General features: G+C 53.1%; 1 protein-coding gene across 1 annotated transcript in view; it reads right to left on the bottom strand.

Annotated features, from left to right (window-relative positions):
- LOC132808849 (high affinity immunoglobulin epsilon receptor subunit gamma-like) overlaps positions 1 to 25627 on the bottom strand; it is a 47672-nt gene extending 22045 nt beyond the window's left edge. The window contains exons 1-2 of the mRNA XM_060822286.1: positions 25395 to 25627; positions 1071 to 1162 (exon numbers count right to left, since the gene is read on the bottom strand). Of these exons, the coding sequence (XP_060678269.1) occupies positions 1071 to 1162; positions 25395 to 25443 (141 nt within the window). The 5' untranslated portion in view covers positions 25444 to 25627. The remainder of the gene's footprint in view (positions 1 to 1070; positions 1163 to 25394) is intronic.
- Positions 25628 to 26289: the final 662 nt, after the last annotated feature.

Consider the following 26289-nt stretch of genomic DNA (forward strand, 5'->3'; position numbering starts at 1 on the left):
CCCCAGTGCCCTGTGTTACTGACTGTATCTCTCCTGATGTTAATCCAGCTCCCTCACACTGTCACTCAGTAACCCCTCTCCCCCCCAGCGCCCTGTGTTACTGACTGTATCTCTCCTGATGTTAATCCAGCCCCCTCACACTGTCACTCAGTAACCCCTCTCCCCCCCAGTGCCCTGTGTTACTGACTGTATCTCTCCTGATGTTAATCCAGCTCCCTCACACTGTCACTCAGTAACCCCTCTCCCCCCCAGTGCCCTGTGTTACTGACTGTATCTCTCCTGATGTTAATCCAGCTCCCTCACACTGTCACTCAGTAACCCCTCTCCCCCCCAGTGCCCTGTGTTACTGACTGTATCTCTCCTGATGTTAATCCAGCTCCCTCACACTGTCACTCAGTAACCCCTCCTCCCCCCAGTGCCCTGTGTTACTGACTGTATCTCTCCTGATGTTAATCCAGCTCCCTCACACTGTCACTCAGTAACCCCTCTCCCCCCCAGTGCCCTGTGTTACTGACTGTATCTCTCCTGATGTTAATCCAGCTCCCTCACACTGTCACTCAGTAACCCCTCTCCCCCCCCAGCGCCCTGTGTTACTGACTGTATCTCTCCTGATGTTAATCCAGCTCCCTCACACTGTCACTCAGTAACCCCTCCTCCCCCCAGTGCCCTGTGTTACTGACTGTATCTCTCCTGATGTTAATCCAGCTCCCTCACACTGTCACTCAGTAACCCCTCTCCCCCCGCAGCGCCCTGTGTTACTGACTGTATCTCTCCTGATGTTAATCCAGCTCCCTCACACTGTCACTCAGTAACCCCTCTCCCCCCAGCGCCCTGTGTTACTGACTGTATCTCTCCTGATGTTAATCCAGCTCCCTCACACTGTCACTCAGTAACCCCTCTCCCCCCCAGCGCCCTGTGTTACTGACTGTATCTCTCCTGATGTTAATCCAGCTCCCTCACACTGTCACTCAGTAGCCCCTCTCCCCCCCAGTGCCCTGTGTTACTGACAGTATCTCTCCTGATGTTAATCCAGCTCCCTCACACTGACTCCCCTGTTCCTTGGGCCTTACCTTAAGACGGCAGTAGAGAGCTGTTAACACAATCCCATAGACGAAGAGAACAGCATCCAACACGTAACAGATCTCTGGGGGCTGCAGTGCTTCTAGATATGGAGAGACGGAGAGAGGGGTCATGTCTAATTCCTCTCCAGATTCAGCCGCACATCTCTCTGTCTCAGTGCAATGTAGAGTCACAGCACGGAAACAGACCCTTCGGCCCAACCCGTCCGTGCTGACCAGATATCCCAACCCAATCTAGTCCCACCTGCCAGCACCCGGCCCATATCCCCCCAAACCCTTCCTATTCATATACCCATCCTGATGCCTCTTAAATGCTGTAATTGTACCAGCCTCCACCACTTCCTCTGGCAGCTCATTCCATACACGTACCACCCTCTGGGGGAAAAAGTTGCCCCTTAGGTCTCTTTTATATCTTTCCCCTCTCACCCTAAACCTATGCCCCTCTAGTTCTGGACTCCCCCACCCCAGGGGAAAATACTTTGTCTATTTACCCTATCCATGTCCCTCATGATTTTATAAACCTCTATAAGGTCACCCCTCAGCCTCCGACGCTCCAGGGAAAACAGCCCCAGCCTGTTCAGCCTCTCCCTGTAGCTCAGACCCTCCAACCCTGGCAATATCCTTGTAAATCTTTTCTGAACCCTTTCAAGTTTCACAACATCTTTCCGATAGGAAGGAGACCAGAATTGCACCCAATATTCCAACAGTGGCCTAACCAATGTCCTGTACAGCCGCAACATGACATCCACTTATTGACAATACTGAAGAGTGAAGGAGATGAGTTCATCGCTGTCAGGATTCCCAGCCTCTGACCCACTCTTTCAGTTTCTGTATTAACTGGGCTCGCCCACATAAACCCAGCGGCTCCAAGAGCAGGGTCAGAGGCTGGGAATCCTGCAGCGAGTCACTCCCCTCCTGACTCTCCCCCCAAAGCCTGTCCCACCATCTCCAAGGCCCAGGTCAGGAGGGGGAGGGAATACTCCCCACTTGCCCCTGGGTGGGGGCAGCTCCAACAACACTCAAGAAGCTCGATCCCATCCAGGGACAAAGCAGCGCCCCACCCCCTGCGGGATTGGCCCCCCACCCACAAACACCCCCTCCCTCCCTCCCTCCCCCCTGCCGACGCTCAGTAGCAGCGGTGTGCACCATCTACAAGGTGTCCTGCAGAAATCCCCCAAAGACCCTCAGGCAGCACCTTCCAAACCCCACGGCCACTTCCATCCAGAAAGACAAGGGGCAGCAGGTACATGGGAACACCAGCCCCCTGCGAGTTCCCCTCCGAGCCCCCTCCCCATCCCGCCTCGGAAATATATCACCGTCCCTTCAGTGTGGCTGGGTCAGAATCCTGGAATCCCCTCCCTCAGGGGCATTGTGGGTCAGCCCACAGCACATGGGGGGTCAAGGAAGGAGCTCACCCCCACCTTCTCAAGGGGGGGGCAACTTGGGACGGGCAAGGAATACATGGACTGTGGCGGGTGACGAGGCACAGGAGCAGAAATTAGGCCATTCAACCCATCAGGCCTGGTCTGCCAGACGTCTTTCAGTCCCATTCTCCCAGTGACCCTTGACAACAAAGATGGCCACTCACCACCACCTTCTCAAGGCGGCAGGGGGGGGCAACTAAGGACGGGCAGCAATGCCCACATCCCATAAGTGAACAGAAGGAACCCCAGCTCATTGCTGTGGGTCTGGATTCACATGTAGACAACACATGGCCTTCCCAAAAGAACATCAGTCAACCACACCGGTAGTTCTATTTTAACAACAACTCCATCATCACGCCCGGGAGCAGCCGCCCATTTCGAAGCTCTCTTAATGACTTGGCCTTTTCTCTGACACTCGGGATTCATTGAGTATAAATGTCACAACCAGACGGTAGGAGGCCTGGAGATGCTGGGGGTCAGAGTTGAGAGTGTGGCCCTGGGAAAGCCCAGTGGGTCAGGCCCGTGATCGAGGGAGCGGGAGAGTCGACGTTTTCGGGCCGGAGCCTGGGATACGTTGCCATGGTCCCACAAGACCCACAAGGCCACTATTTCACTCGTGAGAGAGACCGACTGGTGGCGGGTTTAACCTGAGGGTCTCTACACCTCCAGGCGGACAGAAAGATTCCATCCCGGGGGGGAAATTTCTCACATTTTCAAGTGAGCGTTGCCAACGTCGAAGCAGAGAAAGGTTCGGCTGCCTGTGAGCCAGGTCTGATCACAAAGGAGACAGAGGGAAACTCATTATGCCTGGAGAGGCGATAATGGCAGCAATCTGTCTTGTAAGTTTTGATGCAATTGTACAGGGGCCTCAGTGAGACCATATGGAGTATTGTGTGCCGTTTTGGTCTACCACTGTCCTCTCTCTCTCTCTCTCTCCTTATCTCAGTCTCATCCCTATTCTTTCTCGATTTATGTATCTCACAGTCTCCCTCATCCTCTCTCTCTCTCCTTATTCCTGAGTCTTCCCCATTCTGTCTGTCTCTCTGTCTCTCTTTTGCCTTAACGCAGACTCTCCCCATCCTCTCTCTCTCTCCATAGTTCAGTCTCCCCGTATCCTGTCTCCTTATCTCATAGACTCCCCATGTCCTGCCTATCTGTCTGTCTGTCTCTCTCTGATCTTAGTCTCTCCCGACTCTCTCTCTCTCTCCCTCTCCTGATCTCAGTCTCTCCCTGTTCCCTCTCCTTGTCTCCCCTGCTCTCTCTCTCCCTCTCCTGATCTCAGTCTCTCCCTGTTCCCTCTCCTTGTCTCCCCCGCTCTCTCTCTCTCTCCTTATCTCAGTCTCTCCCTGTTCCCTCTCCTTGTCTCCCCCTGCCCTCTCTCTCTTTCTCTCTCTCCTTATCACAGTCTCTCCCTGTTCTCTCTCCTTGTCTCCCCCTGCCTTCTCTCTGTCTCCTTATCTCAGTCTCTCTCTGTTCCCTCTCCTTGTCTCCCCCTGCCCTCTCTCTCTTTCTCTCTCTCCTTATCACAGTCTCTCCCTGTTCTCTCTCCTTGTCTCCCCCTGCCTTCTCTCTCTCTCCTTATCTCAGTCTCTCCCTGTTCCCTCTCCTTGTCTCCCCCTGCCCTCTCTCTCTTTCTCTCTCTCCTTATCTCAGTCTCTCTCTGTTCCCTCTCCTTGTCTCCCCCTGCCCTCTCTCTCTTTCTCTCTCTCCTTATCACAGTCTCTCCCTGTTCTCTCTCCTTGTCTCCCCCTGCCTTCTCTCTCTCTCCTTATCTCAGTCTCTCTCTGTTCCCCCTCCTTATCTCAGTGTCAACTCCGTACACTCTCTCTCCTTATCTTCATCTCTCTCTCCCCTCATCTCTCTCTCCCTTTCACCATCCACCATCTCTCTGCATATCTTTGTCTGCCTTGTCATCTCCATCCTGGATTCGTTTTCCCTGCTCTGTCTGCCTCGTTCCTTCTCGCAGTCTCTTACCCTTTTCGGTTTCTCTCTGCCTCCCGCTCTCTCTCTCTCTCTCTCTCTCCCCCTCGCTCTCTCACACTGTGACTCTCTCTCCCTCTCTCTCTCTCTCCCTCTCTCTTTCTCTGTCTCTCTCACACTGTGTGTCTCTCTCCCCCCCCCTCTCTTTCTCTTTCTCTCTCTGTGTCTCTTTCTCTCCCTCTCCCTCTTTCTCTCTCTCAATGTGTGTCTCTCTCCCTCTCTCTCTCAGTGTCTCTTTCTCCCTCTCTCTCACTCACTGTATCTTTCTCTCCCTCTCTCTCTCTCTCTCACTGTATCTTTCTTTTCCTCTTTCTCTCTCTCTCAGTGTCTCTCTCTCTCTCCGTGTCTCTCTCTCCCTCTCTCTCACTCATTATCTCTCTCTCCCTCCTTCTCACTGTCTCTCTCTCTCCCTCCCTCTCCACCTCTCTCACTCACTGTCTCTCTCCCTCTCTCATTTTGCCCTCCATTTGCCTTTCTCCCTCACTCTCTCCGAGTCTCCCGTCTCTCTCTCTCTTTCTCACACTGTATCTTTCTCTCCATCTCTCTCTCTCTCACTCACTGTATCTTTCTCTCTCTCTCTCTCTCTCACTGTATCTTTCTCTCCCTCTCTCTCTCTCTCACTGTATCTTTCTCTCTCTCTCACTCACTGTATCTTTCTCTCTCTCACTCACTGTATCTTTCTCTCCCTCTCTCTCTGTCTCTCACTGTATCTTTCTCTTCCTCTTTCTCTCTCTCTCTCACTGTGTCTCTCTCGCTCTCTCACTCATGATCTCTCTCTCCCTCCCTCTCACTGTCTCTCACTCTCTCTCTCTCTCTCCCTCCCTCTCCATCTCTCTCACTCTCTGTCTCTCTCCCTCTCTCACTCTGCCCTCCATCTGCCTTTCTCCCTCACTCTCTCCGCGTCTCTCTCTCTCTCTCACACCCCACATGTTTCTGACTCAGGGAGGAAGCTGGTGTTGAAAACATCGCACCAGCAGAAAGATGGGAAACCACAAGAAGACGGCCGTGAGGATGACGAATCTATATTGAGATGGGGCCCCGTTGCGAAATTTGAGGTCTCGCACGAAAACAACATTTGCAAATCCACTCGAACTGGGAAGTGGAATGGGCTGTTGGGGGTCCCCGGGAGGGCTGTTGATCTGAGGCAGTCAGGTCACCCCAGGGGAGCGGTCTCTCGGGGACCCCACAGGCGGAGAATTAGGCCATTCGGACCATCGGCTCTGCTCCGACGCGCTATGGTGTCTCCCATTCTCCTGACCCCGCCCCATGACCCTTCAGCCCCTCACGAATTAGGAACCTATTATCTCCGTCTTAAATACACCCAATGACCGTCCCTCTGAGTCCCACAGATTCCCCACGCCGTCCACCCGAACAAATTCCTCCCCGTCTCACTTTCTTCCCTTCGCTCGGAGGCTGTGCCTAGTCTCCCCCCTCCGGGTGGAAACCTCTTCCCCACCTCCCCTCTATCCAGGCCCCTCAGGATTCTCAGAGTTCCAATCAGATCCCCCATGTCCTTCCAGACTCCATCGAGTACAGACTCAGAGCCCTCAACCCCCTCCTCAAATGACAAGCCCTTCATCTCCGGGATTAGAATCTCGTTTTTTTTGTGAATCCCGACATTGTGGAAACAGGCCCTTCGGCCCAATACATCCACACTGACCTCCCCCAAAGAGTAACCCACCCAGACCCATTTCCCCACCCCATTACTCTACATTTACCCCTGAGTAATCCACCCTAACCTGCACATCCCTGAGCACTATGGGTAATTTAGCATGGCCAATCCACCCTAACCTACACATCCCTGAGCACTATGGGTAATTTAGCATGGCCAATCCACCCTAACCTGCACATCCCTGAACACTATGGGTAATTTAGCATGGCCAATCCACCCTAACCTACACATCCCTGAACACTATGGGTAATTTAGCATGGCCAATCCAGCCTAACCTACACATCCCTGAACACTATGGGTAATTTAGCATGGCCAATCCAGCCTAACCTACACATCCCTGAGCACTATGGGGTAATTTAGCATGGTCAATCCACCCTAACCTACACATCCCTGAACACTATGGGGTAATTTAGCATGGCCAATCCACCCTAACCTGCACATCCCTGAACACTATGGGGTAATTTAGCATGGCCAATCCACCCTAACCTACACATCCCTGAACACTATGGGGTAATTTAGCATGGCCAATCCACCCTAACCTACACATCCCTGAACACTATGGGTAATTTAGCATGGTCAATCCACCCTAACCTACACATCCCTGAACACTATGGGGTAATTTAGCATGGCCAATCCACCCTAACCTACACATCCCTGAACACTATGGGGTAATTTAGCAGGGCCAATCCACCCTAACCTACACATCCCTGAACACTATGCGGCAATTTAGCATGGCCAATCCACCCTAACCTGCACATCCTTGGATAGTGGGAAGAAACCCCCGCAGACACGATGAGAATGTCCAAACTCCACACAGACAGTCGTCCGAGGCTGGGATCGAACCTGGGACCCTGGCACTGGGAGGCAGCGGTGCTAACCACTGAGCCACCATGCCTCCGATCACAGGTGTGAGTGGGAGTCGAGCAGAGATGGAGCGAGTGTGAGCTGGCAGGGAGAAGAGGGTGGTATTTACCCTGCGGAACACAGAATGGCATTACGCTTCTTGCGACATTGGTAGAAAGTGCCCCCCCTCCCTGTCATCCCAGACTGGCATGGTTCGACATGCCGGGGGCATGTTATACCTGTCCAAGATACGGACACAAAGGAGGGCACTTCTGTCACTAGCCAGTGCGACTGAAGTGTTAGAGTATCTTGTAACGTGCCTGGATGTGTACTCCAGTTCGTCAGAAGAACAATCTGCAGATTATGAAACTGTACAACAGTGCATGGAATGCTCCAAAAATGACATTGTCTGCCTAATTTCATGATAATTCAGCTGTCACGACTCCGGGACATTTGTGAGCTGAGTAAGAGGTTAACACGTGAAGATAGGAGTGACATTTCACTGGGGTTGAGTATCCATCAAGGACGTTGCTGGGGAAAACATGGATTGAACTGGCCATTTTGCTGTTTATGACAAGATACTCTCACGTTGTCACACAGCTTTGTTAGTTTGCAGAGTAAACTTGCGCTCCTTTGTTGAAAGTACACTGGCAGCCTCTGGCCCGGTCAGTCGCTGAATATATTCAATGGTAACCACATTTCAATAATTACAAGATGCTTTGAAGGGGAAAACGAATGCAGGGTCTCATCAGGATGAGATGCTTGAAGTCATATTTAGCATTAAAAGGAGGAAACCTGAAACTCGTAAAAGAGAATGCAAAAGTGGAGACAGAAAAGGAGATGGGATGTAAAAAAGCTTGAGTTAGGAAGAAAAAGAGAACTCAGACAACGTGACTTGACGAGTGAGAAGAGGTAAAGGGAGAACAAATAATTAGGAGATGATACTTATTCCAGTGTGGAATTTAGAGTTATCGAGTCATAGAGACAACTCGATACTCACCAACACAGAATCAGACCCTTCGGCCCAACCCGTCCATGCTGACCCAGATATCCCAACCCAATCTAGTCCCACCTGCCAGCACCCAGCCCATATCCCCCCAAACCCTTCCTATTCATAAACCCATCCAGATGCCTCTTAAATGCTGTAATTGTACCAGCCTCCACCACTTCCTCTGGCAGCTCATTCCATACACGTACCACCCTCTGGGGGAAAAAGTTGCCCCTTAGGTCTCTTTTATATCTTTCCCCTCTCACCCTAAACCTATGCCCCTCTAGTTCTGGACTCCCCCACCCCAGGGAAAAGACTTTGTCTATTTACCCTATCCATACCCCTCATGATTTTATAAACCTCTATAAATTCACCCCTCAGCCTCCGACGCTCCAGGGAAAACAGCCCCAGCCTGTTCAGCCTCTCCCTGTAGCTCAGACCCTCCAACCCTGGCAACATCCTTGTCAATCTTTTCTGAACCCTTTCAAGTTTCACATCTTTCCGATAGGAAGGAGACCAGAATTGCACCCAATATTCCAACAGTGGCCTAACCAATGTCCTGTACAGCCGCAACATGACCTCCCAACTCCTGTACTCAATACTCTGACCAATAAAGGAAGGCATACCAAACGCTGCCTTCACTATCCTATCTACCTGGGACTCCACTTTCAAGGAGCTATGAACCTGCACTCCAAGGTCTCTTTGTTCAGCAACACTCCCTAGGACCTTACCATTAAGTGGATAAGTCCTGCTAAGATTTGCTTTCCCAAAATGCAGCATCTCGCATTTATCTGAATTAAACTCTTGTCTGTTTGTTTTAATTAGACATCTGTGCTTCCAAACTACAGAGAATGGAATTGAAAGATATGTTCCCTCATTTTGAGTTGCAACGTGGAGCAAAGGGTGACTAAATTTTAGCAAATGAAACAGAGACATGATACAGGTTCCGTGGTACAACTCTGAGTAAAAAGTGAGGTCTGCAGATGCTGGAGATCAGAGCTGAAAATGTGTTGCTGGTTAAAGGGCTGATGAAGGGCTTGTGCCCGAAACGTCGAATTTCCTGTTCCTTGGATGCTGCCTGACCTGCTGCGTTTTTCCAGCAACACATTTTCAGCTACAACTCTGAGGCCGGGGTGTGTGGGTGGGTGACGGGAGCAGACAGAACTCAAGGGTCACATGCACCATTCTCTGGCCAGGCAAACTGAAACGCTTGCTCAGAGGGCTCACCTTGGGGTTTATACACAGAAGTATTCAAGTATGAAAGCAAGGAAGTGATGTTTCTCTTCTACAAATTACTGGTCAGACCACACTTGGAGTATCCTGTTCAGTTCTGGCCGTCTTATTTCAGGAAGGACATGAAAAGTGTTGGAGAGGGTTCGAAGGAGACTTACTCGAAGTGCGCTCACTGAAAACCACCCCCCTGCCGCGGGAAATGGTTGAGGAGATGTTCCAGAGAAAGAAAAATGACACCCGCTGCCTGATTTTGTGACAATTCAGCTCTCCCCCCCCCCCCCCCCCGACTCCGGGACATGGTCTGAGAGGTGGCTGGGAAGGGGACGTTTGCGAGCTGACTAAGAGGTTAACGAGTGACGATACAAGTGAGGCTCCACTGGGGTGGAGCGTCTGTTGCGGGATTTGGGATGCAAGGGGAATGTTAAGGAGATCAGCCTGACCCTCGGTGGAATGGTGAAGGGGACCTTATTGAGGTGTTCGAAATGATGAATACTTCTAGCAGGGTAAAGGATGTGTCGGTGCGTCAGTAGCCAGAGGATCTCCATTTCTAGATTATGCAGCGCAGAAGGGGGACAATTCGATGATTCTACTTGCAACAGAGAGTTGGAAAGACGAAGCAGGCAAAAGGGGCTTGGATTGAGTGGTAGTGTGTGTGCAAACCGAGACGTGTACGCCAGTTCATCAGAAGGACAACCTGCAGATTATGAAACTGTGACAATCAAGGCCCGAGCCTCCATCTTGAAGCTTCTCGATTTGAGAAAGAAATCACCCCCCCTCCCCTCCCTGGCCTTAGCGGTGCGTGCAGAGGGAGAAAGAGAAAAGACCATGAGTCCGGCGGCTCCGATCGCCGAAGACAGAGATGAATTTCGATGATGCAAGGGAAACGGTGATTGTGAAATCGTTCAGAAATAGAATTCCGGCAAACCCGCAAGACTTAACTTAGATCAGCATCGAGTCTCAAGAGCTGAGAAAGGATATTTTCGGGGGAAAAAAAACGTCGACAGAAATGAACAGAGCAGTGGGAACGGAGGCAGAGGGGGAAAACTTGAGGGGAGCACGGGATCAGACTCTGTTAGATGCAGATGAGATCTCACACCAATAAGGAGACGGAAAGATTGGGCCGGTCAAAGGTATTGCTTTCAGTAGCAAACAGAAACATTGCAAACGAATAAAGGAGAAAGGCGAGAACTCAAAAGTTGTAGAAAGAAAATAACAATGTAATAAAATCGGACATACTGAAGCTGATCACCGGGAGGTAAATGGAAGCTCATAATGTCTAGAGAATGCCCAGCAACTCACAAGGGCGTGAATGTTCAACTGTCAGCACTGGGATAGATGGAGGGTCATCCATTTCTGTAATATAGATTCCCGACAGTGTGGAAACAGGCCCTTCGGCCTAACAGGTCCACACTGACCCTCCGAAGAGTAACCCATCCAGATGCATTCCCAATACCCTATTAGCCTACACTTACCTCAGATTAATGCACCTAACCTCCACATCCCTGAACACTATGGGTAATTTAGCATGGCCAATCCACCCTAACCTACACATCCCTGAGCACTATGGGTAATTTAGCATGGCCAATCCACCCTAACCTACACATCCCTGAGCACTATGGGTAATTTAGCATGGCCAATTCACCCTAACCTACACACCCCTGAGCACTATGGGTAATTTAGCATGGCCAATCCACCCTAACCTGCACATCCCTGAGCACTATGGGTAATTTAGCATGGCCAATTCACCCTAACCTACACACCCCTGAGCACTATGGGGTAATTTAGCATGGCCAATCCACCCTAACCTGCACATCCCTGAGCACTATGGGTAATTTAGCATGGCCAATTCACCCTAACCTACACACCCCTGAGCACTATGGGTAATTAAGCATGGCCAATTCACCCTAACCTACACACCCCTGAGCACTATGGGTAATTTAGTATGGCCAATCCACCCGAACCTGCACATCCCTGAGCACTATGGGTAATTTAGCATGGCCAATCCACCCTAACCTACACATCCCTGAACACTATGGGGTAATTTAGCATGGCCAATCCACCATAACCTACACATCCCTGAACACTATGGCGTAATTTAGCATGGCCAATCCACCATAACCTACACATCCCTGAACACTATGGCGTAATTTAGCATGGCCAATCCACCATAACCTACACATCCCTGAGCACTATGGGGTAATTTAGCATGGCCAATCCACCCTAACCTGCACATCCCTGAACACTATGGGTAATTTAGCATGGCCAATCCACCCTAACCTGCACATCCCTGAACACTATGGGGTAATTTAGCATGGCCAATCCACCCTAACCTGCACATCCCTGAGCACTATGGGGTAATTTAGCATGGCCAATCCACCCTAACCTGCACATTCCTGAGCACTATGGGGTAATTTAGCATGGCCAATCCACCCTAACCTGCACATCCCTGAGCACTATGGGGTAATTTAGCATGGCCAATTCACCCTAACCTACACATCCCTGAACACTATGGGGTAATTTAGCATGGCCAATCCACCCTAACCTACACATCCCGGAACACTATGGGGTAATTTAGCATGGCCAATCCACCCTAACCTACACATCCCGGAACACTATGGGGTAATTTAGCATGGCCAATCCACCCTAACCTACACATCCCTGAACACTATGGGTAATTTAGCATGGCCAATCCATTCTAACCTGCACATCCCTGAACACTATGGGGTAATTTAGCATGGCCAATCCACCCTAACCTACACATCCCTGAACACTATGGGGTAATTTAGCATGGCCAATTCACCCTAACCTGCACATCCCTGAGCACTATGGGTAATTTAGCATGGCCAATCCATTCTAACCTGCACATCCCTGAGCACTATGGGTAATTTAGCATGGCCAATCCATTCTAACCTGCACATCCCTGAACACTATGGGGTAATTTAGCATGGCCAATCCACCCTAACCCACACATCCCTGAACACTATGGGGTAATTTAGCATAGCCAATCCACCCTAACCTACACATCCCTGAACACTATGGGGTAATTTAGCATGGCCAATCCACCCTAACCTCCACATCCCTGAACACTATGGGTAATTTAGCATGGCCAATCCACCCTAACCTGCACATCCCTGAGCACTATGGGTAATTTAGCATGGCCAATTCACCCTAACCTACACACCCCTGAGCACTATGGGTAATTTAGCAAATCCAATCCACCCTAACCTGCACATCCCTGAGCACTATGGGTAATTTAGCATGGCCAATTCACCCTAACCTACACACCCCTGAGCACTATGGGTAATTAAGCATGGCCAATTCACCCTAACCTACACACCCCTGAGCACTATGGGTAATTTAGTATGGCCAATCCACCCGAACCTGCACATCCCTGAGCACTATGGGTAATTTAGCATGGCCAATCCACCCTAACCTACACATCCCTGAACACTATGGCGTAATTTAGCATGGCCAATCCACCATAACCTACACATCCCTGAACACTATGGCGTAATTTAGCATGGCCAATCCACCATAACCTACACATCCCTGAGCACTATGGGGTAATTTAGCATGGCCAATCCACCCTAACCTGCACATCCCTGAACACTATGGGTAATTTAGCATGGCCAATCCACCCTAACCTGCACATCCCTGAACACTATGGGGTAATTTAGCATGGCCAATCCACCCTAACCTGCACATCCCTGAGCACTATGGGGTAATTTAGCATGGCCAATCCACCCTAACCTGCACATTCCTGAGCACTATGGGGTAATTTAGCATGGCCAATCCACCCTAACCTGCACATCCCTGAGCACTATGGGGTAATTTAGCATGGCCAATTCACCCTAACCTACACATCCCTGAACACTATGGGGTAATTTAGCATGGCCAATCCACCCTAACCTACACATCCCTGAACACTATGGGGTAATTTAGCATGGCCAATCCACCCTAACCTACACATCCCGGAACACTATGGGGTAATTTAGCATGGCCAATCCACCCTAACCTACACATCCCTGAACACTATGGGTAATTTAGCATGGCCAATCCATTCTAACCTGCACATCCCTGAACACTATGGGGTAATTTAGCATGGCCAATCCACCCTAACCTACACATCCCTGAACACTATGGGGTAATTTAGCATGGCCAATTCACCCTAACCTGCACATCCCTGAGCACTATGGGTAATTTAGCATGGCCAATCCATTCTAACCTGCACATCCCTGAGCACTATGGGTAATTTAGCATGGCCAATCCATTCTGACCTGCACATCCCTGAACACTATGGGGTAATTTAGCATGGCCAATCCACCCTAACCCACACATCCCTGAACACTATGGGGTAATTTAGCATGGCCAATCCACCCTAACCTACACATCCCTGAACACTATGGGTAATTTAGCATGGCCAATCCACCCTAACCTACACATCCCTGAACAGTATGGGTAATTTAGCATAGCCAATCCACCCTAACCTACACATCCCTGAGCACTATGGGTAATTTAGCATGGCCAATCCACCCTAACCTACACATCCCTGAGCACTATGGGTAATTTAGCATGGCCACTCCACCCTAACCTACACATCCCTGAACACTATGGGGTAATTTAGCATGGCCAATCCATTCTAACCTACACATCTTTGGACTGTGGGAGGAAACCTGAGCACCCGGAGGAAACCCACGCAGACACGGGGAGAATGATCAAACTCCACACAGCCAGTCGCCCGAGGGCGGAATCGAACCAGCTCCCTGGCGCTGTGAGGCAGCAGTGCTCACCACTGAGCCATTGGTCAAAGTAGTACATTTCTCCCATCTTCTTAAATAAAAAGGCAACTGATTGATCCTGAAGTGAGCGCTTTGTGCAAGACAACCTAGTATTTATCAAATACAATTTCTAATCCTTGGTAAACCTCTTTTGCACTCTCGACAAAACCTCCACATCCTTCCTATAAGGCGGTGACCAGACATGCACACAACACTGTAAATATGGCCAAAGTTTTATACAGCTGCAACATAACTTGTTAAACTTTATACTCAGTGACCCAACTGATGAAGGCAAGAATGCCAGTTGCCTTTATTTATCACCGTACTTCCGGGGCGTCACGGTGGCTCAGTGGTTAGCACTGCTGCTACCATCCAGTACCAGGGAGCCAGGTTCGATTCCAGCCTCGGGCAGCTGTCTGCGTGGAGTTTGTACGTTCACCCCGTGTCTGGGTGAGTTTGCTCTTATTTCCTCCCATAGTCCAAAGATGTGCAGGTTCAGGTGGATTGGCCATGCTAAATTACCCCATAGTATTCAGGGATGTGTAGGTTAGGGTGGATTGGCCATGCTAAATTACCCCATAGTGTTCAGGGATGTGTAGGTTAGGGTGGATTGGCCATGCTAAATTACCCCATAGTGCCCAGGGATGTGAAGGTTAGGGTGGATTGTCCATGCTAAATTACCCCATAGTGCCCAGGGATGTGAAGGTTAGGGTGGATTGGCCATGCTAAATTACCCATAGTGCCCAGGGATGTGAAGGTTAGGGTGGATTGTCCATGCTAAATTACCCCATAGTGCCCAGGGATGTGAAGGTTAGGGTGGATTGTCCATGCTAAATTACCCCCATAGTGTTCAGGGATGTGAAGGTTAGGGTGGATTGGCCATGCTAAATTACCCCCATAGTGCCCAGGGATGTGAAGGTTAGGGTGGATTGGCCATGCTAAATTACCCATAGTGCCCTGGGATGTGAAGGTTAGGGTGGATTGGCCATGCTAAATTACCCCATAGTGTTCAGGGATGTGAAGGTTAGGGTGGGTTGGCCATGCTAAATTACCCATAGTGTTCAGGGATGTGAAGGTTAGGGTGGATTGGCCATGCTAAATTACCCCCATAGTGTTCAGGGATGTGAAGGTTAGGGTGGATTGGCCATGCTAAATTACCCCATAGTGTTCAGGGATGTGTAGGTTAGGGTGGATTGGCCATGCTAAATTACCCCATTGTGTTCAGGGATGTGAAGGTTAGGGTGGATTGGCCATGCTAAATTACCCCCATAGTGTTCAGGGATGTGAAGGTTAGGGTGGATTGGCTATGCTAATTTGCCATGTCGGGGTAAATATAAGGTAGGGTAATGGGTCTGGGTGGGTTACTCTTCGAAGGGTTGGCGTGGGCTTATTGGGCCGAGGGCCTGTTTCCATGCTGTAGGCAATCTAATCCAATCTACTTTCAAGGAGCTATGAACCTGCATTCCAAGGTCTCTTTGTTCAGCAACACTCCCTCGGACCTTACCATTAAGTGTATAACTCCTGCTAAGATTTGCTTTCCCAAAATGCAGCACCTCGCATCTATCTGAATTAAACTACATTTGCCACTCATTGGCCCATTAGGTCCAGACCCATGTCGTCTTCAACGCTGCTATTATGTCCGTCTCCCCTGGCCGCGCATTCCAGGCACTCACCCCCGTGTGTGTGTGAAAAACCTGCCTCACATGTCTCTTTTAAACCTGTCCCCCGCCACCCCCTCGTATCTTGAACCTGTGACCTCTAGTCATTGACCCCACCACCCTGGGGGAATAAAAGGCCTCACTCTTCCCACTCTATCGCTGCCATTCACAATCTTAAAAACCCCTAGCCTGCGTTCCAGTGAAAACAAATCCAGTCTAGCCAAGTTCCCTTCCGAGCTAAAACCACCCCTCCACCTTTCCCGTTCCCCTCTCCAAAGCAGACACATCCTTGGGGCCTGGTGGTGACCAGACCCCTCCACAAGAACCAGCGTTGCTGGAATTTTGCGACAGAACAAACAAGATGGGGAATCGGCCAGTCGGTCGATCAAACATCACACAAAATACAACTCAAAGTCAGCCGAAGGACGGTGGGGAAGGAACCTTTGAGGCTGGTGTCGGATTTATCACACAGCGAGTTCTCTCTTTTTCACGATCCCCACAGGAGGTTATTTTTACAGATTAAAATCACCTCCCTTTCCTGAAGAGATACCATAACAAGTAGATGTGGATGACTTCAGGGGAATTTAAAGCTCAGATCATGTCATGAGAGGTTTGCGCAGGATATGACCATGCAAAGAGTTTCTCAAGAGGAACTCGGAGGACACAAACATTGCGATAAACACGGTACTACGTGTTGGTGAGAGATACGTTCAGATTCATTGCAAATATAACAAGGGCAACATAGAGCAGAAATGGGAATGAGGAAACTTTAATGGAAACTGAGATGGAATCAGAACCAAGGGAACATTGCATAGCCAGGGTCAGTACTGAGGGAGTGCCGCACTGTCGGAGGGTCAGTACTGAGGGAGACCCACACTGTCGGAGGGTCAGTGCTGAGGGAGTGCCGCACTGTCGGAGGGTCAGTGCTGAGGGAGCGCCGCACTGTCGGAGGGTCAGTACTGAGGGAGTGCCGCACTGTCGGAGGGTCAGTACTGAGGGACTGCCGCACTGTCGGAGGGTCAGTGCTGAGGGAGTGCCGCACTGTCGGAGGGTCAGTGCTGAGGGAGTGCCGCACTGTCGGAGGGTCAGTGCTGAGGGAGCGCCGCACTGTCGGAGGAGATAACTGAATATTAAACCCAGCCTGATTGTTCTTGGGAGGAGAATGTAAGACCTGTCCTAGATTGAAGATCAATTTTAAATCTCTATAGTTGGGGCTGAGTGTCATCCTCCAAATAACATGACGAAACTCTATCGAGCCAACCTTAGACTCTGACAAACACTTCCATCCCGAAGGACAAGGGGCAGCAGGTACATGGGAACACCAGCCCCCTGCAAGTTCCCCTCCGAGCCCCTCCCCATCCCGCCTCAGAAATATATCGCCCTCCCTTCAGTGTGGCTGGGTCAGAATCCTGGAATCCCCTCCCTCAGGGGCATTGTGGGTCTACCCACAGCACATGGGGGGGTCAAGGAGGGAGCTCACCCCCACCTTCTCCAGGGGGGCAACTAGGGACGGGCAAGGAATACATGGACTGCGGTGGGTGATGAGGCACAGGAGCAGAAATTAGGCCATTCAACCCATCAGGCCTGGTCTGCCAGACGTTTCTCAGTCCCATTCTCCCAGTGACCCTTGACAACAAAGATGGCCGCTCACCACCAACCTTCTCAAGGGGGAGGGTGACTAAGGACGGGAAAGGAATACTGGGCCCAGCCATGTCTGAAAATCCTTGTCAACTCTGTGGTGACAGTTTTACAGAACTGTTAGGACACACATTGAGTCCATTTAACCCGTTGAGGGGACATCAGCTCTCCACCTGAGCATCAAGTCTTTGCTCTATCCAGTTAACTTTGTCCCAATATCCATCCAGTGCCTCTGTCGATACCCTCACTTGAACCAGCCTCCATCACATTCCCAGCCAGGGAATTCCACATCGGCAGCGGGAGGACACTCTCGGCCTCACATCACATTTCCTTCTTTTTAACAAAATACCTTTTTGAGTTATGTTGGTGGCTTCCAGCTCCTTTTACAACAAGTCTCTTCCTCTCTCTGTCGATCCAGATCACACAGGGGTTTAATTCCTATTAGATTTCTCCCAAGGGGAGCAGTCCCAACTTAGTCAGAGAGATGGACAGCACGGAAACAGGCCCTTCGGCCCAACCCGCCCAGATATCCCAACCCAATCTAGTCCCACCTGCCAGCACCCGGCCCATATCCCCCCAAACCCTTCCTATTCATAAACCCATCCAGATGCCTCTTAAATGCTGTAATTGTACCAGCCTCCACCACTTCCTCTGGCAGCTCATTCCATACACGTACCACCCTCTGGGGGAAAACGTTACCCCTTAGGTCCCTTTTATATCTTTCCCCTCTCACCCTAAACCTATGCTCCTCTAGTTCTGGACTCCCCCACCCCAGGGGAAAGGACTTTGTCTATTTACCCTATCCATGTCCCTCATGATTTTATAAACTTCTAAGGTCACCCCTCAGCCTCCGACGCTCCAGGGAAAACAGCCCCAGCCTGTTCAGCCCCTCCCTGTAGCTCAGACCCTCCAACTGGCTGCGCAGTGGCTCAGTGGGTAGCACCGCTGCCTCAAGACACCACGGTCCAGGTTCTATTTCAGCCTCAGAGCGACTATCTGTGTGGGGTTTGGACATTCCCCCCCTGTCTGCGTGGGTGTCCTCACACAATCCAAAGATGTGTAGGTTAGGGTGGATTGGCCACGCTAAATTACCCCATAGTGTTCAGGGACGAGTAGGTTAGGGTGTGGGACAGTGTAGAGGGAGCTTTACTCTGTATCTAACCCCGTGCTGTCCCTGTCCTGGGAGTGTTTGATGGGGGACAGTGTAGAGGGAGCTTTACTCTGTATCTAACCCCGTGCTGTGCCTGTCCTGGGAGTGTTTGATGGGGGACAGTGTCGAGGGAGCGTTACTCTGTATCTAACCCCGTGCTGTCCCTGTCCTGGGAGTGTTTGATGGGGGACAGTGTCGAGGGAGCTTTACTCTGTATCTAACCCCGTGTTCTCCCTGTCCTGGGAGTGTTTGATGGGGGACAGTGTCGAGGGAGCGTTACTCTGTACCTGACCCTGCTCGGGTGCTGTGAACTCTGTGGGTTGACCAGGAGCCGTGGTGTTTGCGGTCTGACACCTCTGAGCTGGGACCCTGCGCTGCACTGAGCTCACACGGACGTGGACGCAGCTGTGAGTGGGTGCAGCCACTGAGACGCGACCGCGACCAGACGTAGTTGCCCTGCCGTCCCCCCATGTCACATCACGGGAAAACGGTCCGGGCGGAGACTGTGAAGTGACCCATCGCTCTGAAGGAGCCATCGCTCTGAAAGCTAGTGTGCTTCCAATTACACCTGTTGGACTATAACCTGGCGTTGTGTGGGTTTTTAAACAGTCTGACATTGTCTGTCACTTCCTCCATCTCAGCTTTTTCCCCAAATGGCGCAGGCCAGTTGCCCTTCCGTTCCCCACCTCCTCAAACTCTTGCCTCCCCATTCCCCCACCTGATTCCCAACTCAACTTTCACCCCCATCCTCTCAATATCGCTCACTTCCAAACCAGCTGTTGATTTGCAAATACCAGGACAATGACGAGTCTGTTCCACCCCTGGAGCCCGCTCCCCCATTTCATTATCGGATGACTCCACAATCCCACCTCCCAGCCCCTTCGTTACCAAGAATTTCCCACCCTCTCGCCTGAGAAATATTCAAGGTCACCGCTTTCCATTACAGACTGGAGGGCTGGGGTCCGGAGGAAAACAGGCCAAATCTGCATCTACGCTGTCCCTCAGCACTGACCCTCCGACAGTGCGGCCCTCCCTCAGCACTGACCCTCCGACAGTGCGGCCCTCCCTCAGCACTGACCCTCCCACACTGCGGCGCTCCCTCAGCACTGACCCTCCCACACTGCGGCGCTCCCTCAGCACTGACCCTCCGACAGTGCGGCGCTCCCTCAGCACTGACCCTCCGACAGTGCGGCGCTCCCTCAGCACTGACCCTCCGACAGTGCGGCGCTCCCTCAGCACTGACCCTCCGACAGTGCGGCACTCCCTCAGCACCGATGAGCTGAGGTAAAAGTTTGACTAAAACATGTTGCCTTCAATTACAGCTGGAACTACAGCATTTTAGATGTTCACATGAAGGAAGAGGCTCTGCCAAAGTGCCCCGTGAGGGGTTGGGGGAGAACTATATCCAAGAACCAAGGCCTGAGCCTAAAAACACAAGCTTTAAGCCCAGGTCCTGAAGGGAACACAGTGGATTCAAAACGTGTCCCTTTCTCCCTCCACAGATGCTGCCAGACCTGCTGAGTTTTCCCAGTAGTTGTTTTAAAAACAGGAATTAAAATTCTTTCCAACCCGCACTTCCTTTGGCAGGGACAAGGCATGCAAACCAAGGGACCCTTGGGTAATGATGGAGGTTGTGAATTCAGCCGAAAGGGAAAAAAAGAGGCAGGTGTCGAGTTTCGGAAGCTAAAATCAGACAGAGCCCGTGACCAAGATGAAGTGGGAAGGACACGGGTAGCCGGTATTGCGTTCGGTTAATCGAGGTCCCTCTGTGGAGGATATCTCGGGAGAGAGGAAAGGACCCCTCAAGGGTAAACTTGTGCTGGGATGCAGAGAGCGAGGGTGAAATGCTGACTGAGGGCTTTGGGTCAGTATTCGCTCACGAGAAAGATTGAAGGATAGGGAGGTTAGTGTGAGGCGTGCTCGCACAGGTCCGTGATTGGTGGCGTTCCGCAGGGATCTGTACTGGCACCCTTTCAAGTTTCACAACATCTTTCCGATAGGAAGGAGACCAGAATTGCACACAATATTCCAACAGTGGCCTAACCAATGTCCTGTACAGCCGCAACATGACCTCCCAACTCCTGTACTCAATACTCTGACCAATAAAGGAAAGCATACCAAACGCTGCCTTCACTATCCTATCTACCTGCGACTCCACTTTCAAGGAGCTATGAACCTGCACTCCAAGGTCTCTTTGTTCAGCAACACTCCCCAGGACCTTACCGTGACGTGGATGAAAATGTGGATGGGTGGGTTGGTAAGTTTGCAGACCAGTGGAGTTGTGGGTAGTGCCCGAGACGGTGAAACGAGACAGCGGGATATGGATCGGTTAGGGATCCGGGCGGAGAAAATGGCAGGTGGAGTTTAATCCGGGTGAGTGTGAGGTGCTGCATGTTGGAGGGATCAAACATTGAAGGAAAAGTGTCCCGTTAATGAACAGCGTCGATGTCCAGGGGCAATCTTGGGGTTCAAGGCCATCACTCCCAGAAAAAAGTGGCCCTCACAAGCAGATAGGGCAGGAAAGGAGGGCTATGGCACCCTGGTCGTTATTGGTCGGGGAACTGAGTACAAGAGTCACGATGTCACGTCGCAGCTTTATCAGACTTTGGTGAGGTCGCACTGAGAGTATTTAATTCTGGTGGCCGCATTCCAGGGAGGGTGTGGGCCTTTCAGACAGGATGCTGCCTGGATTCGAGGGAATGAGCTGTCAGGAGTGGCTGGAAAAACTCAGGCTGTTTTCTCTGGAGGCTGAGGGGGGTCTCGGTCAAAGTCTATAAAACCATGAGCCGCACAGATAAGGGTGGCTTAGTATCAGTGCCCCTCCCTTCTTCAAAGCAGGGGGCGGGGGGGGGGGGGAGCTGGGCTCGATCCCCGCACGCTCTAGGAGGTGGTGGGGGCGGACATCTCGGAGCAGAGCCGATTGGAAACCTGGCTCCCTCCTTCGGCGAACCTGGGCCTGAAAAAGCGGGTAGGCCTCGGACTTTGCAGGATCTCTCCAGCTTAGGAGGTCGTGGGGTGAGATCGCCAGGGTGGGGGCTCTCAGACAGCCCCTGACCAGGTCACCATGCGGGAGGGCAAAGACCTCTGCCGAAACTAAACTCGAAACCCGCTCCCCCTCCCCCCCCCTCCCGAGGAGCCACGGTCAGGCGTCAACTCCTTGCCGGCCCAGCCTGTGCGGGGTGTTCGGCCTAGGCTTTCAGGCTTGGCTTGGGGATGGCGCGAGTGACCCCTTTCCAAACAGTCACCACAGAGAAAGAGGAAGTTAACAGCTATTCCTTTTTTGGTTTTGAATCAAACCGTCAGCGCCGAGGAGAAATAAAACGCTTGTGAGGTCACCTCAGAGGCAAAACTTCCGATCCTGGTCTCCTTGTGATTTTGGCGGCCATAGTGCAGACCCGAGCTTTGCAAAACCCAGTATGTCCCAGTGGACAGAACACACCACCCCCAGCTTCCTCTACTCCTTCCCAACCTGCTCACGGGCTCTCCCCAAACCGGCCGTGAGTGCCAACCCAATCACACACCCCCACCCACCCCCCCAGAACCATCTCTGCTCAGGGAGCAGAGCTGTCTGGTCCTGTACGGTCTTTCCAGCACATCGCTGACATAGATCACAGCTTTAACACAGGTGTCACACAGACAGGCCGGACCAAGTTTTCCAGAGAGAGAGAGAGAGAGAGAGAGAGGGAGAGAGGCAGAGAGAGAGAGAGAGAGAGAGGGGGGCAGAGAGAGAGAGAGAGAGAGAGAGGGGGGCAGAGAGAGAGAGAGAGAGAGAGGGGGCAGAGAGAGAGAGAGGGGCAGAGAGAGAGAGGGGGGCAGAGAGAGAGAGAGAGAGAGAGGGGGCGGGAGAGAGAGAGAGAGAGAGAGAGAGAGAGAGAGACGGGGGGGGAAGAGAGAGAGAGAGAGACGGGGGGAAGAGAGAGAGAGAGAGACGGGGGAAGAGAGAGAGAGAGACACGGGGGGGAGAGAGAGAGAGAGAGAGAGAGAGGGGGGGAGAGAGAGAGAGAGAGACGGGGGGGGAGAGAGAGAGAGAGAGACGGGGGGGGGGGAGAGAGAGAGAGAGACGGGGGGGGAGAGAGAGAGAGAGACGGGGGGGGGAAAGAGAGAGAGAGAGAGAGACGGGGGGGGAGAGAGAGAGAGAGACGGGGGGAAAGAGAGAGAGAGAGAGAGAGCGGGGGGGGAAAGAGAGAGAGAGAGAGACGGGGGGAAGAGAGAGAGAGAGAGAGAGACGGGGGGGGAGAGAGAGAGAGAGAGACGGGGGGGGGGAGAGAGAGAGAGAGACGGGGGGGAAAGAGAGAGAGAGAGAGACGGGGGGGGGAAGAGAGAGAGAGAGAGAGAGAGAGATGGGGGGGAAAGAGAGAGAGAGAGAGACGGGGGGGAAGAGAGAGAGAGAGAGGGGGGGGGGAGAGAGAGAGAGAGAGACGGGGGGGGAAGAGAGAGAGAGAGAGACGGGGGGGGAAGAGAGAGAGAGAGAGACGGGGGGGGGGGGAGTGGAGAGAGAGAGAGAGAGAGAGAGACGGGGGGGGAGAGAGAGAGACGGGGGGGGGGAGAGAGAGAGACGGGGGGGGAGAGAGAGAGAGAGGGGCAGAGAGAGAGAGAGAGAGAGGGGCAGAGAGAGAGAGAGGAGGAGAGAGAGAGAGAGAGAGAGAGACGGGGGGGAAGAGAGAGAGAGAGAGACGGGGGAAGAGAGAGAGAGAGAGAGACGGGGGGGAGAGAGAGAGAGAGAGAGAGACACGGGGGGGGAAGAGAGAGAGAGAGACGGGGGGGGAGAGAGAGAGAGAGAGAGACGGGGGGAGTAAAGAGAGAGAGAGAGACGGGGGGAAAGAGAGAGAGAGAGACGGGGGGGGAGAGAGAGAGAGAGACGGGGGGGGAGAGAGAGAGAGAGACGGGGGGGAGAGAGAGAGAGAGAGGGAGAGAGACGGGGGGAAAGAGAGAGAGAGAGAGACGGGGGGGGGGAAGAGAGAGAGAGAGACGGGGGGGGAGAGAGAGAGAGAGAGACAGGGGGGGAAGAGAGAGAGAGAGAGACGGGGGGGGGGAGAGAAAGAGAGAGAGAGAGAGAGAGAGACGGGGGGGAAGAGAGAGAGAGAGAGAGACGGGGGGGGGGGGAGAGAGAGAGACGGGGGGGGGGAGAGAGAGAGAGACGGGGGGGGAGAGAGAGAGACGGGGGGGGAGAGAGAGAGACGGGGGGGGGGAGAGAGAGAGAGGGGGGGGGGGGAGAGAGAGAGACGGGGGCGCGAGAGAGAGAGAGAGAGAGAGGATGGGGGGAGAGGGAGAGGGGGCACGCCAGAGGTCTGTCAATTATTGAGTTTACAGAGATAGGGAGGGGGTGTAGGGGCTGGAGGGGGTTACAGAGATAGGGGGGGGGTGTAGGGGCTGGAGGGGGTCACAGAGATAGGGAGGGGGTGTAGGGGCTGGAGGGGGTCACAGAGATAGGGAGGGGGTGTAGGGGCTGGAGGGGGTCACAGAGATAGGGAGGGGGTGTAGGGGCTGGAGGGGGTTACAGAGATAGGGAGGGGGTTTGTAGGGGCTGGAGGGGGTTACAGAGATAGGGAGGGGGTGTAGGGGCTGGAGGGGGTTACAGAGATAGGGAGGGGGTGTAGGGGCTGGAGGGGGTCACAGAGATAGGGAGGGGGTGTAGGGGCTGGAGGGGGTCACAGAGATAGGGAGGGGGTGTAGGGGCTGGAGGGGGTCACAGAGATAGGGAGGGGGGTGTGTAGGGGCTGGAGGGGGGTTACAGAGATAGGGAGGGGGTGTAGGGGTGGAGGGGGTTACAGAGATAGGGAGGGGGGGTAGGGGCTAGAGGGGGGTTACAGAGATAGGGAGGGGGGGTAGGGGCTAGAGGGGGGTTACAGAGATAGGGAGGGGTTGTAGGGGCTGGAGGGGGTTACAGAGATAGGGAGGGGGGGTAGGGGCTGGAGGGGGTTACAGAGATAGGGAGGGGGTGTAGGGGCTGGAGGGGGTTACAGAGATAGGGAGGGGGTGTAGGGGCTGGAGGGGGTTACAGAGATAGGGAGGGGGTGTAGGGGCTGGAGGGGGTCACAGAGATAGGGAGGGGGTGTAGGGGCTGGAGGGGGTTACAGAGATAGGGAGGGGGTGTAGGGGCTGGAGGGGGGTTACAGAAATAGGGAGGGGGTGTAGGGGCTGGAGGGGGTTACAGAGATAGGGAGGGGGGGTAGGGGCTAGAGGGGGGTTACAGAGATAGGGAGGGGGGTAGGGGCTAGAGGGGGGTTACAGAGATAGGGAGGGGTTGTAGGGGCTGGAGGGGGTTACAGAGATAGGGAGGGGGGGGTAGGGGCTGGAGGGGGTTACAGAGATAGGGAGGGGGTGTAGGGGCTGGAGGGGGTTACAGAGATAGGGAGGGGGTGTAGGGGCTGGAGGGGGTCACAGAGATAGGGAGGGGGTGTAGGGGCTGGAGGGGGTTACAGAGATAGGGAGGGGTTGTAGGGGCTGGAGGGGGTTACAGAGATAGGGAGGGGGTGTAGGGGGTTACAGTGATAGGGAGGGGGTGTAGGGGGTTACAGTGATAGGGAGGGGGTGTAGGGGGTTACAGTGATAGGGAAGTCTGTGCAGGTGAAAAAGTCAGGAAACCATTAAAAGTAAACGTTGCCGGATGGGGAGCCAGAGTAGGACAAAGTCTGTGTGCGGACAGTGAAGGTTCCGCCTGCTCAGAACGGTCTGTGGGTGAGGTTTCCTGTGCCCTTCCCGTTCTAGCCACCGTCCGTACGTCCTTCAGGTAACGGACTGACTCCGTGCACAGCAGCACAACATCAAATCCCACCGAGGGGGCCAGGGCCAGGGCCAGGCTGGTGGAGTGGGTCAAGGAGAGACGGGGGAGGGGGGAGAAGGAAGAGAGAGAGAGAGAGAGAGAGAGAGGGGGAGAGAGAGGGGGAGAGAGAGAGAGAGAGTGGGGTGGGTGGAGGCACGGCTGCAGTAACATGAAAGTGAATCACTGACCTGCCAGACCGAGCTGTAGCAGAAACACCAGAGGTAGGAGCAACTGCATGGCAGTCTGGCCCAGGGTCCGAGGGTAGGCAGGGAGTCTCAGAGAGCGAGCGAGTCAGCTGGCGATCCGCTCCAGGCCCAGTCCCAGTCCCAGTCTGTGTGCACTGGGCTGCAGGCTGCTCTGTGTCTGCATGCACACAGGAGGAAGTCCGGCAATAGATAGTGGAACTGACCAGCAGGCATGTGGCCACAGACTGAACTATATCGTCAGGAAGTGGGTGGGGGAAATACAGAGAGAGAGAGAGGGGGAGGGGGAGAGAGAGAGAGAGAGGGGGGGGGGGGGGGGGGGGAGAGAGAGGGGAGAGGGAGGGGGGGGGAAGGGGGGGGAAAGGGAGAGGGGAGGGAGAGAGAGACACACAGACAGACAGGAGGAGGAGGAGGGGGAAGAGAGACAGAGACACAGAGAGGGGGGCTGGCAGAGAGGGGGGCAGGAGAAAGGGAGTGGGGGGGGGGGGGGAGCGAGGAGGGGAGATGGGTTGGACAGGATGACAGGTACAGATAGAAATCCGGGGTTTAGGAGCATGAAGACAGTGAGGGTCACAGGACTGCCTGTCCCCCAGGGGGAGAAGACAGGGTGGGGGAAGGGGGAGCAGAGGGCAGGCAGTGAGAGATGGCTGGGGAAGAGGGAGAGGGAGGGGCTGGAAGAGGGGGAAGACCGACAGCAGAGGCTTCGGGACACGATCCTGGGCCGGAGCGGTGCCTGGGATACCTCGCAGCTCCCTCAGCGCTGACGGGTGAACCCGGCAGCTAAACCCCTCTCATGCTCTCACCCGAGTTCAGGGCATGTGTGGGGACAGAGAGGCGCGCGCACACACACACACACACACACACACACACACACACACAA

Source organism: Hemiscyllium ocellatum (genome assembly GCF_020745735.1).
Source record: "Hemiscyllium ocellatum isolate sHemOce1 chromosome 40 unlocalized genomic scaffold, sHemOce1.pat.X.cur. SUPER_40_unloc_8, whole genome shotgun sequence".
NCBI lineage: Eukaryota > Metazoa > Chordata > Chondrichthyes > Orectolobiformes > Hemiscylliidae > Hemiscyllium > Hemiscyllium ocellatum.